At 37.5% G+C, this 13,972-nt stretch overlaps 1 protein-coding gene across 1 annotated transcript in view; it reads right to left on the bottom strand.

Moving 5' to 3' along the window:
• Positions 1-568: 568 nt before the first annotated feature.
• The window catches only part of LOC126263630 (protein O-mannosyltransferase 1), a 176,326-nt gene continuing 162,922 nt past the window's right edge, over positions 569-13,972 (bottom strand). Inside the window, exons 13-14 of the mRNA XM_049960721.1 lie at positions 2,796-2,989; positions 569-1,327 (exon numbers count right to left, since the gene is read on the bottom strand). Coding sequence (XP_049816678.1) covers positions 2,803-2,989 — 187 coding nt within the window. The 3' untranslated portion in view covers positions 569-1,327; positions 2,796-2,802. The remainder of the gene's footprint in view (positions 1,328-2,795; positions 2,990-13,972) is intronic.

The following is a 13,972-nucleotide window of genomic DNA, read 5'->3' as shown; positions in this document are numbered from 1 at the left end:
ATTTATTTTTAGTCCATAAGAAAACGGAAACACACATGTTTACAAGCAGATGTATTATACCTAATATGATGAGGGAGTGAGAGGTGCCTCACATGTTGCACTCATTCCTATTCTTAATGCAGTAGTCACTTTGAGACCGAGATTATAGATTAACGCCAACCTTATGACCCAGAAAATAAATTCAAGGTTCCATTCTTAATTACACATAACATTCTACTGTATTAACTAAGAATGACTGCTGAAGCATGTCTAAACTTTATTGTGTTAAGAGGCTTGGCACTACCAAGAACCCCCGGTTTGCCAAAAATGGCTAACCTGACAGGGGATGCGTGTGTGTACATTAATGAATACCAAGAGTGCAGCAGAAAATGGAGGTTTTGCTATCGCTATTTGTCCTACTTTGGCTGTATACTTGTTTACTAATCTGTCTCCCGCACTGGATACATACAAACAAAAACAAATACTTATTATCTGTACCCATTTAGATTAAAAGAATGATACACAGTCACGATTCAAAAGTAAATCTCTTTATTTACTGACAACATTGAATATAAAACTTTAAATATAAAAATAAAATATATAATATTTATATAACTTAATAAATAAATTAATTTTCACTAATGACATTCGGTCCCTTTGTTACTGCATAAATAAAATTACACAGATTTACTCTGATTCTGTCACTGTGCTACAAACATTCTACATCGAATATAGTCAAGAAATACGCAGTCTTCGTGTACAGTTCTGTATCATAACATCTCAGAACTCAAAAATTTTAAAAATAAAGGTATAAAATGAAACATTACATTTAAGAAATATATTACAATATCATTAACAACGCAGCAGAATCAATTAAGAGTTGCCATTTTCTCTAAGGAAAAAGATATAAAATTTCGTATAAATATTTTACAAAGTCTCAAAATATTAAAATATATTGTCTTACACAAATTTCAGGAGCAGTTGCTCCTGATGATACAGTTAAGTAGTTTTGGAAGCACTCAGTAAACTGAGTTGCTCTGAGCATTCATTTAATACGTGATGCAGGGTCAACTATCATTTTTATATGCAAACTTGCTTGCAAATGACAGATTTATGAATTAGGCCTTACTGGTTTTCAAGTCACTGAAATAATAAGTACAACTTGTGACTTTGTCGAGGCTGCCTTTCTTACTAGGAAGAGTATCTGAAGCCATAATAAATATATGTGTAGGTAAAAAGATAGGGCCTTGTAAAATAAAAATGAGCAGGGTTCAGTTTCAGAATTGCATGAAAGCCAATACTTCATATTCTGTTAAAATGTTCCACACTTCAAATATTTTCTTCGTGTCTGGAAAACATACAAGAAGAATGTGTTACAAATGAAGGTTCTCATCAAAAAGATGCACATTTATGAGTGGAATGCCCAATCTGGTGGCAAAATAGTGTAAATGTTAAAAGATAAGAGTTACTGAACTTCAACATTAGCAACAAAGGATGTTAACAATGAAAAAATCCAGGTATTTCTAAATTTCAGTAACACACCGAGGGGGATAGTTAGTGGGAAGCAAGTAGGTATCATTTTCAAGAATAACTCATTTTTTGAAACTTTCTGTTTCCATGCCAGACGAATAAACACACAAATTAATAGTCCCCCTTGCCTGTGATGGAGCAGTGACAATATACTGTGACTCCAAGAATTATTACATTTGAAACCAGCTTCCTAAGGTGGTAACAATGTTCGGTCTTAACCAGTACTGTGGTAATTTAACATAATGTGGCTCGAACTGGAAGAATAGATGCTGACTGTACAATACAAGACACGAAAACTACACATTTTCATTTGTTCCTTAGCATTGCAAATTGTTATTACATTAACTGGTTACAAATGTAGTAATAGCCAGAATCACAGTAAATTACTACTGCTCTTTCTCTGAGCACATGTAAAAAATGGAATTAATTATCTGACACACTTGTTTCTCAAGTACTTTTTGAGACATGAGTTTCAATTCAAAATGCTACCTACTTGCTCCCTACTGTAAGCCCACACAAGTGTGTAATGGGAATTTATAAACATGCTATGTACACTAAAGAATTCTAACAGAAATAGTGCAATAAAGGAAGTATCAAAGTATTTCAAATATTACAAATGCACAATTCTTCAAATCTGAAAGTTTGGGGAATGTGAGAGCTATTCAAACATTCTGCCTTGTAATAATAAAAAAAATAAACTCATTTTAACTTAAGTGATTTTGCTTTTTTTCTCCAGTGTTTTTTACATCCTCATCAGCAATTACATCTCAGACACACTTGGCAGACTATTCATAGTTTGGAAATAAAAATTACGATAAAAGCTCTTTCCATTAGTTAAAAGAAAACCCAAACAAAAATGGATTATACTACAGTGGGACTACAAAGAGTGGTTCAAAATGGTTCAAATGGCTCTGAGCACTATGCGACTTAACTTCTGAGGTCATTAGTCACCTAGAACTTAGAACTAATTAAACCTAACTAACCTAAGGACATCACACACATCCATGCCCGAGGCAGGAGTCGAACCTGCGACTGTAGCGGTCGCGCGGTTCCAGACTGAAGCGCTTAGAACCGCTTGGCCACCCCGGCCGGCTACGAAGAGTGTCTTGGCAATTATTTAAGGCATGCTTTTACAATTAATCTTTCCCCCTTTTAATACATTCACTTATAGCAAAATTCTAACTGTGCTTCCAATGACTCAGAAAGCGAACGCAAGAGCAAAATAGGCTACCTATAAAGCAATATCTGTCTGTAACCCATTTCAGACAAGTAGTGAACAAACTCACCTCATGGTTATTGCCTGTGAACTATGAAATCCCAGCTGTCTTTCCAACGTAGACTCAAAATGTCTGCTGTTGTAAGTGATGTCGTTCCATAACTTAGTACTGTAAACCGACGGAAAACAATAAAAACTGCTAACAACCAAAACGCCGTGGACATCTTGAAGAAAAAGGATACTAGCTGCCAGTTTAAGACATCCCTGGAAGATAATTTTCAGAATGAATAATTTAATGAGAGGTATTCCTGCAGCATCAAGCAGTGGAATACAGAAAGCATAATATAAATTCAAGAAACTGTCATAAGTTCTAAACAAATCAGATATACAGATTAATTTAGAAAACAAATATTTATGATAAACACAGAAGTAAAAATATTAAACAAAGGCTAGTGAATGGTTAAATGATTCCACCACCTCAATTTTTTCCAGCTGTTGAAATACAGAGGTAATATCCTAAATTTCACTGTATATCAACGCAAACAAATGAGCATTTTTGAGAATTTTCAGAAGTTACCATTGTCCTTTGCATTATCTACGAGCAATTTATAACAAATCACACTTGTGATTTAGTTACTGTAGTAGATTTTTTAACATAGTGTGTTACACCTAGTTTCCCTTGAAGAATAGCAGACCTATATATTATCTGAATTTATCGTAAATTAGCTCTGTTTTCGAGTTTGCTAACAACTATAACTAACATCAAAATGTTTTAGGAAACTAGTAATTTTTACCACCGGTTTTTGTGTGGCCTTAATAGAAATCTCATTTTGTTATTTGCTTCAATTCTTAGAGGGAATTAGCAACTTTTTAGCTCAACAGATTAAAAGTTAATCAGCAGGTTTACTTCAAAGTTATTTGGTCACTGCCTTGTAACACATTACACCAGCCAAAAAGCAGCCCCGCTGTGAATACTGTTTGCAGAGCAGACAAAGAATGAGTTGGTTGACGTTTGTAAGCAGCTGGAACTCCCCCTGACTACTGTCAAATGATTGGCAGCTGCTGTGAATTGTATGTTGGAAGAGCTCCAGAGAGTCGTATACCCTTGGTACCTACACCAGAGGTACCTCAAGTACTATCCTCTCCTATGGATCCTGTTTCCCTATGGATCCTGTTTCCTCTGTAGAAAGTATGGGCTATGTCATTATTCGCCCACTCAGCTGCAAGTGGAGTGTCAATGGTAGATCTACGTGTCCTGTACATGGTTGATGGAGACAAAGGATGACTCAGGGTGTTGTACTGATCACTATAACCAACAAGCTGAGGTGCTGTCTTTAACTGAAACTGAGCCAACGGACCTCACTTCATCTGTTTTGGGGAAACCTGTTTTGTCCAGTGTCAGGAGGGGGCAAACGTAAAAGAGTAGTAGTCTGTTAATCATTAGCAGTTCAAACATATGGTGAATGATGTACCCGTTAGGGAAATGCAGCAAGGGACAGGAAAGGTCACCAGGTGCACTCAAGTGTGTTTGCCTGGGGCCTCATTCAGCATATTGAAGAGGCTATTCTGGCAGCCATTGAGGAAACAGGGTGCAACAAACTGCAGAGTGTGGCACACTACACATCAGAGGCTGCTATTCAGTACCTGACTGTGTGGTATGCACACAAATGCTTTTTTTTTTTTTTTTTTTTTTTTTAATATTAGGTGACCCTCCATCCAATCTAGATAACATTAGTTGTAAGAAACCCAGAAGTATCAGTGTAAGATCAAAAGAAATGCTTTCCACAGGTGAAGGTATTAAAATCCTAATGGTAAAACAACAAAGTGACAGAGTTTGAAGGGCTCATGAAAAGCTGTGAGGCTAAAATAATACTAGGTACACAAAGATGGCTGAAACCTGAAATTGACAACAGTGAGATTTTTGGGGAAAATTTAAATGCATATCAAAAGGATAGGCAAATGGGAAATGAAAGTGGTGTATTTATCAGAGTAGATAAGAAACTAAAATCCACAGAGACAGAAATTGAAGCTGCATCTGAGATTGTTTGGGCAAGACTCAGTATCAGGAGTGGGCATAAATTAAGTGGATCCTTCTGTTACCCACCAGACTCATCTCCTGATGTAACCGAGAACTTTAGAGAAAACCTCAGTTCACTTGTATGTAAGTTCCCCAATCATACTGTAATCACTGCTGGAGACTTTCATCTTCCAATGATTAACTGGCAAAATTACAGTTTTGTTAGTGGTGGGTGTGACAAGACGTCCTGTGAAACTTTACTAAACACCTCCGAAAACTGTCTAGAACAGATAGTTAGGAACCCCACTCATAATGGAAATATATTGGATCTAATGGCAACAAATAGACCTGACGTCTTTCAAGATGTCCACATCGAAACTGATATCGAGTGACCACGATGCATTTGGGGCAACAATGCTTACCGAAGTACAATGGACAACTAAAACAAGCAGAAAGATATATATGTTCAGTAAACTAGATAAAACATCTGTAGTGCCATATCTCACTGAGGAACTTGAAACTTTCAGCACAGGTCAGGAGCATTTAGAGGAACTCTGGCTCAACCTTAAAAGAATAGTTGACCATGCACTGGACAGATATGTACCCAGCAGAACAGTTCATAATGGGAAGTAACCTCCAGGGTATACACTCACTGTAAAGACACTTCAAAAGAAACAGAGATTACTGCATAATAACAAAACAATGTGTAGGGCTACAGATAGAGAGATGCTGAATGAAACGTGTTTGGCTGTCAAGACAGTAATGTGTGATGCCTTCAATGACTACAATAGCAGAATTATAGTCAAATGGCACTTCACAAAGTGCAAAGAAATTCTGGTTGTATGTAAAGGCTGTTAGTGGCACCAAAGTGAGTGTCCAGTCCCTAGTGAATGAGACAGGAACTGAAACTAAGGGTAGCAAAGCAAAAGCGCGCGCTCACACACACACACACACACACACACACACACACACACACACACACACACACACACACACACCCGAAAAAACCACCACAAAGGAGAATTGTCCCATTTCAATCGTCATAACACTGAAAAAATGAACGAAGTAAGTATTAGTGTCAGTGGTGTTGAGAAACAGCTGAAATCATTAGAATTGAAGAAAGCTCCAGGCCCCAATGGAATCCCTATTAGGTTCAATACTGAATTTGAGGCTGAGTTAGCCCCTCCTCTTGCTATAATCTATTGTAGATCCCTCGAACAAAAACGATGCTCAGTTCTTGGAAAAAGGCACAGATCACACACATCTATAAGAATGGTAGTAGAAGTGATCCACAAAATTCCCATCCAGTATTCTTGACACTGATTTGTTGTTGAATCTTAGAACATATTCTGAACTCAAACATGAAGTAACTTGAATAGAATGACCTCCCCAAAGCCAACCAGCAAGAATTTCAAAAACACAGATCATGTGAAACCCAACTCTCACTTTTCTCACACGACGTACTGAAAGCTTTGAATCAAGGAAACCACATAGATGCACTGTTTCTTGATTTCCGAAAAGCATTTGATTCAGTACCACAGCTACGCTTATTGTCAAAAGTACAATCATATGGGGGTATCAAGTGAAATTTGTGACTGGATTTAGGATTTTTTGGTAGGGAGCACACAGTATGTTATCTTCGATGAAGAGTCATTGTCAGATGTTGAAGTAACTTGGGGTGTGCCCCAGGGAAGTGTGTTAGGTTCCTGCTGTCCATGTTGTATATTAATGACGTTGCAAACAATATTAATAGTAAAATAAGGCTTTTTACAGATGATGCAGTTATCTATAATGAAGTACTATCTGAGAAGAGAAGCTGCATAAATATTCAGTCAGATCTTGCTAAGACTTCAACGTGGTACAGAGATTGGCAAATTGCTCTAAATGTTCAGAAATGGAAAATTCTGCACTTCACAAAATGAAAAACTGTAGTATCCTATGACTATAATATCAATGAGTCACAGCTGGAATTGGCCTATCTGTGCGTAACATTTCATACGGATATGAAATGAAATGATCACTTTGATTCAGTTGTGGGTAAAGTAGGTAGTAGATTTCGGTTTACTGGTAGAATACTGGGGAAATGCAATCAGTCTACAAAAGTCATTGCTTTTACAAATCACTCATGCAACCCATCCTAAAATATTGCTCAAATGTGTTGGACCTGTACCAGATAGAACTAACAGGGAATATTGAATGTATACAGAGAAGGGTAGCATGAATGTTAACACATTTGTTTAACCCATGGGTGACAGAGAGATCCTGAAGGAACTGAACTGCAAGACTCTTGAAGACAGACGTAAACCATACCGAGAATGTCTATTAAAGGTTCAAGAACTTGATTTAAATGATTATTCTAGGGATATACCACAACCCCCTATGTATCGCTCACATAGGGATTGTGAGGATAACATTAGAATAATTACTGCAAGCACAGAGGCATTCTAACAATCATTCTTCCTATGCTCCATGCATTAATGGAGCAGGAAGAAGCCTTAATAACTGGTGCAATGAAATGTACCCTCTGCCATGAACCTTACAGTGGCTTGCAGAATATAGATGTAGATGTAGATATTAATTATTAGTCACTAAACATATTATTGGAATAAGAATAAATGGAGTAAACATTAAACTTTTTGTTAATTCCTGACATAGTCAGCACAGAGACAAGCAATCTAAGAGCTTTACATAAAGTTAATTTTTTAAAACTCTTAACAGTCAAGATAACAAGTAAATAGCACTAAATGATTACTAGATTCAATAAATTATGTAGTCAGCTTCAGATCTGAAATAACAACACAAAATTGCACTAAGAAAGAGTACCAGAAGGAATTATACAAGCCTTAATAATTGAAGCAAGAGGTCAATTACCTACCAAATATTAAGACTTGTAGTGCCTGCTCATAGAATGTGACTAAGACGATGTCTGCATCACAGTGGATGCTCATGTAAGAAACAGATCTCAATAAAATAATGACACATATAACTGACATAAAATTAAATTGTAGAAAGTCCTTGTAGAATGTAAATACCTTAATACCTTATGATTAAAGGAGACAACTCACCAAAAAGCAGCCGTGTTGAGTTGTAGATACGCACACACATAAGAAAGAGCGCTACAGTAAAATAAACTTACACATCTATTCTCTCACATGGTGCTAGCTAGACTCACAGTGAGTCTAGCTGGCTCCATGTGGATGTGTGCGTGCATGCGCAAGTGCACACTGGTTGCTTGTGTGTATTTTTAACTCTGAAAGCTAGTACATTTTCTTTCTTTTGTGTGTGCCTATCGACATATCAACAACTCAAAGCTTCTGCTCCTCGGCAAGTGGTGTCCATTAATCCTAAAGTATTAGGATCAAATATTAGGTTTTCAAGACTTAAGAAATAAACAAAGACATCAATACAAACTAGAATAATAAATGCCATAAACCAAGAACAATTACCCATTTCCAAGTCTGCACTGACATACAATATTATGCGTACGGTATTGTTACACCAGTTATTTGTCAACCAAACCATGTTATGTACATCAACGCTCTTGGTTTAGTAGTATGTGACCCATTCAGAGTTGTCAGCAGACTAAATGGCGATACATGATGGTGCAGGCCCACAAAGAAAGGCAACATTTCAACAGATGACATGCAAATACACAGTTACAATAAATCGACCAGTAAACAGTGAATAAATAATACATACCTATCATCATAACACAATACAAATGTTTAGAAAAATTCAAGTAAAAATAATGTATACAAGGTTAGTACATGAAAAGTTTTTTGACCATTGATATTTGATACAAATACAGATCACGGAGGAAGAACGGGGTATGCAATAAATAACTAAACAGAAGACAATGTAGACTAGACTGTGACACACGCGCAACACCAGCACTCCACAGGTATGCGTGTCACACTCGACATTTATTCTCAAGGGCTGGGCGAAGTTGGTGATCAACAAGCAGAAATAACAGCATATAAACAAAGACATCAATACAAACTAGAATAATAAATGCAATAAACCAAGAACAATTACCCATTTCCAAGTCTGCACTGACATACAATATTATGCGTACAGTGACAAGATAACAATATATTTATAAAAGATCATAAAAATATTGTATTCTATTTCATAACAATTTTCAATTGGATTTTCCGCTGTATTCTATTTCGTACTGATGTCTTTATTATTTCTTAGGTCTTGAATACCTGATGTTTTTATCTCTCAATGGTATATGCCATAATTTTATTGAGATCTGTCCATTACATGAACATCCATTATGATGCAGACATTGTGTCTTAGTCTAATTTTATGAGCAGACACTTTATGTTTTTCTTATAACTGGTATGTAACTGACCTTTTGCATAAACAGGGTGTCCCAGGAAAAATGGTCATTATTAATGGATATGACTGAGACAATCACTCAGCAAAAAAAAAAAAAAAAAAAAAAAAAAAAAAAAAAAAAAAAAAAAAACCTCTAGTGAACATGGGATCTAAAACTGACAACTTAAGAGCTACAAGCACTTCATCTTCAATATTGTGCATCAAATATCTTCTTCTGCAAGTTCCTTGCTTACCATTTTGGGAAGAGGTATTACAGACCAAAACATGAAAAAATTGTCCAGTAAACTTGGGTTCTAAAGTGCATACCTTAATAACTATAAGCACTTGTTCAATGGAAGAGATGTGAAAATGAACAGGTGCTCAAAGCTCAAAGTATGCATTTTAGAGATCATGTTTATTTGGCAATTTTTTCTTGTTTTGGTCCATATTATCTCCTCCCAAAATATGGCAAGCAAAGAATTTTCCACAAAAGATATGTGCTTCACAGTAGTGTGAAGTGCTCATAGCTCTTAAGGTATGCATTTTACTACAGTTTTTTGCTTGGAGTGGTCATTCTTGTCATATCCCTGAATATTAACTATATTTCTTGGGGCACCCTGTATATTAAGGTTTATGTAATTCCTTCTGGTGCTCTCTTGTAGTACAATTTTCTGTTATTATTCCAGATCTGAAGATGACAATATAATCAGCTGAATTCTGTTATTCACTTGCAATCTTGACTTTTAAAATATTTTATTAAAAATTTTTTTAAGCTTATGTTACAATTTTTCCAAGCGTAACATTATAGTGTTCTTAACTTGGGCATGGCCAGCATTTCCCACAAAAGAAACTGTTCTTTTGGATGAATGACACACTATAATCCAAGCACTTGATCATACAGCTCACTAGAGACGAGTTATTGCATCTTTTGTTACTTGTGAGTTGTTTCACTGATTTATAATTTTTGTAACCACATCTACTAGTGTGTGAACAACAATGTGTCCTGCATGGATACATACCAGCATAGTGTTTTACCCACAAGAATATCAGTCTTTACACAACATCTCAGTCATGTAGGCCCTTAAAAATCACCTCCTACAAACATACTAACTATTACAAGGGATCAAAAACAAACATGTGTTTAGTCTTTTTTATGCACAGGTCCCCTGCTGCTGTATATACCTTGAGGGAAGTAATTTTCCTGCATAGGCCGTGCTTTTGTTTTCAGATAAACACTGATCTATATTAACGACATAGGAGACAATCTCAGTAGCTGTCATAGATTGTTTGCAGATGATGCTGTCATTTACCATCTTGTAAAGTCATCAGATGACCAAAACAAATTGCAAAATGATTTAGATATCTGTATGGTGCGAAAAGTGGCAACTGACTCTAAATAAAGAAAAGTATGAAGTTATTCACATGAGTACTAAAAGAAATCCGCTAAATTACGATTACGCGATAAGTCGCACAAATCTGAAGGTTGTACATTCAACAAAATACTTAGGGATTACAATTACAAATACCCTAAACTGGATCGATCACATAAATAATGTTGTGGGTAGAGCCAACGAAAGACTGCGATTCATTGGCAGAACACTTAGAAGGTGCAACAGGTCTACTAAACAGACTGCTTACCCCACACTTGTCTGCCCTATTCTGGAGTATTGCTGTGTGGTGTGGGATCCACATCAGATGGGACTGACGGACGACAAAGAAGGGCAGCTCGTTTTGTATTATTGTGAAGTAGGGGAGATAGTGTCACAGACATGACATGTGAACTGGAGTGGCAATCATTAAAAGAAAAATGTTTTTTGTTACGATGGGATCTTCTCATGAAATTTCAATCACCAGTTTTCCTCTCCGATTCCGAAAACATTCTGCTGGCACCCACCCAAATATGGAGAAATGATCATCACAATAAAATAAGAGGCTCGTACAGAAAAATTTAAGTGCACGTTTTTCCCACTTGCTGTTCGACAGTGGAACAGTAAAGACACAGCTTGAAGGTGGTTCAGTGAACCCTCTGCCAGGCACTTTATTGTGGATAGCAGAGTAATCACGTAGATGTAGATGTATTTCAGTTTGTAAATTGGACCTGAAGTCCCAGTATAGGTGTGCGACCATAGTAACTATGAAAACATTTTTAAATTCATTTTCATAATTACTTTATTATTTAGCAATTAGCTAATTTTGCCCCCTAGAACTACATCTTGGTAAAATTGTTACATTCATAATGTGATATATTCCACACATCAATGTTGTGAAATCTACATGTAAAACGGAAGAAGCGCAACCCCTATGTGGGTTTTTACATGGTGGGAGAATACATAACACATTGAAATACGTTAGTTTACATTGTGCTGTCTGCACCTTAAGATCAATTAGGAATGGCATCAGATGCTCTTTATCCACAACAATGTGTGGAATATATTGTGCTATGCACATATAAGCTTCTATTGTGATATGTGATGTAGCTATATAATGCCCAAAATGTCAAATTAGCTAACTGCTAATGAAATGAAGTGTTTATTTTGAAATAACCTATGCAGGAGAATGAATACCTTTCAAAATTGCAAATCATACAAACTTACTATTTTTATCATCACTGCTTACAGCTAAAGACCTTCTGTATCACTGGCAACGGTGGATATCGATCAATTGCAGTGTAGATGCACTGCATCTTGTGAGTGACAAACATCACCACGGCTGTATGTGCCAAGTCACACACGATGAACCACTCCCCGGGCCACACAGGCAGCTTCTAGTTCAATCTTGTATAGTATGCTGCATGAATTACTTCCATTCACATGTTACTGCTATTTGGAATATCACACTGCCTTGGACACTGACTTTCTAGTTCCCACTCTCTGTTTCTATTCAGTGGCAAGCTCACAATGGTTTTGGCTCTGTTTACCAATTATGCATTTGTGTCAGGAGCGAACAGCAAAGCAGCAATGAGGTCTTACCCCACTCTCCTTTCCGCAACATGTTCACACCAAGTTACAGTGTTATAGATTCCAAGTTTCTGAAACTTTGACAGAAACAGTTCTAACAACAGCAGCAACCATCTGCGGCTGGACACTGATCAGTTTGTTCCCCCCCAGCATCAAGCGACCTTTTTTGAAATGTTAACTGGGCTGGTCAGAAATGCTCTCCCTCCTTGGCATTGTGGCATTCTTCATTTGAGTCACAGAAGCACCAGTTCTGCTCTGACTGCAGCAACCAGTATTCCACAAACAACTGCCCACACAGGACAGCGGACTGCTGGACCGCAAAAAGTCACCTTCCACCAGTGCATCAATAAGTGGCCCGCTGGCCACACACTCAGCTACAGCATGGGGACACCTCATCGGTCAACAGCATCACAGTGCAGAGCAGGCAGTTTCCCAGCTGCCTCTAAAGGTTACGTAGAACCTGACGCTTTCCAGTTGATCCGCAGACTTCCAGTTGGACACCTGTGTTCCCATGTCGTTAATAATTGAGGACAGTATTGGTAGCTGAGCTCTCCTTCGCTGCAAAGAGTTCAGTGTTAGGTTGGGTCTTACTGCCACAAGGCCTGTACTCTCCTCAATGAACTGTTGCTGGCAGCTAAGTACAGGAACACTGAAAGTGTACTAACATTCTTAGTTGTGTGCTCCCCTACTGATGCCAACATTTTCGGCTGAGATGTCTTTACCGATTTTGGTAATGGGACCATATTTAATTTAGTGTCAGAAACGGTACCTCTTTCTGACCTTGATGCCCTGTGCAGATTTTTTGAACTAATGCTCAGTTGTGCAAGAATTTTACTGCTATAAAGCTCTCAGCAGTGCCACAATTCTGTAGAGCTTGTCTGCTATCATTTGGGGTTAGGAAGGCAAGCAGAACTCTCACAGCTTCAGAACCTTGGCGCCATTTTTACGGTTTAGACTACTTTAGTTGTCTTTAAAAAACCTAGTAGGTCTTTACTTGTTTGTGCTTAGTGTAAGTCCAACACTGATCTCTATCCTATGCCTTGCCCACATGATCTGTTGACTAACCTGGCCACGGGGCAACTATTTCTCAAACATATATCAAAGGAAGCATATCTACAACCGTCACTTGATGTGTCAAGTTGCTAATCTTAAATATGCCGTTAGGTTTACACAGGTACAACAGCTTACCATTTGGGTTGTATTGCACCTGCAATTTTCCAGAAGTATTTAGAACTATCCGTTCAAGGTATTGCGAACTGTGGTAATTATTTGGATGATATTTTTATGGGGTCAATGCTTGTGGACCACATAAGGAATCTTTAATCCCTTTCCAAATGGCTTACATTTTCAGAATGCAAAGTGCAGTTTCTTCACCCCCAGCATCAAATACATGGGGCACATCATTAAATACATGGGTGTTACGCATCCGCATGACCAAGTCAACATGTAAATACTACATTGACTCTAATAACCTTAAACAGCTGTAGTTGTCCCTGGGTAAAATTGGGTACCATACCAAATTGACTCCCCAAAGTTCCTCAATTCGCACACATCCTAAATCAGCTGTGCAAGAAGAGCATCAAATGTGTGTGGCCAGCTGCATGTCAAAAAAAGTTTTCAGCGCTCTAAGTACAGTTTCAGGATGGTGCTGTGGAGGTGCATGTTGTTGCTACTTATGACAAAATGTGTCCCTGCAGAGGATTAAAGTAGTTTTGTCCCACAATTTGTACAATTGGTCTGAACCACCAATTGCCTATGCCTCCAAAACACTGTCTACAGCACAGTTCACCTATTCACAAACTGAATAGCTGGCCTTAGAGATCATTCATTGGGTCCAGAAATTTCATGTGTATTTGTACGGCAGCAAATTACAGCTAGCTAATGACCGACCATAAATAATTTATTTTGTCTTTCAGACATTATTCTAAGCTCCCCTACTACTGCTAACAT

The sequence above is a fragment of the Schistocerca nitens genome, chromosome 6 (assembly GCF_023898315.1).
Source record: "Schistocerca nitens isolate TAMUIC-IGC-003100 chromosome 6, iqSchNite1.1, whole genome shotgun sequence".
Lineage (NCBI taxonomy): Eukaryota > Metazoa > Arthropoda > Insecta > Orthoptera > Acrididae > Schistocerca > Schistocerca nitens.
The sequence above is the reverse complement of the archived record's forward strand: the minus strand, read 5'-3'. Positions and strand labels throughout refer to the sequence as shown.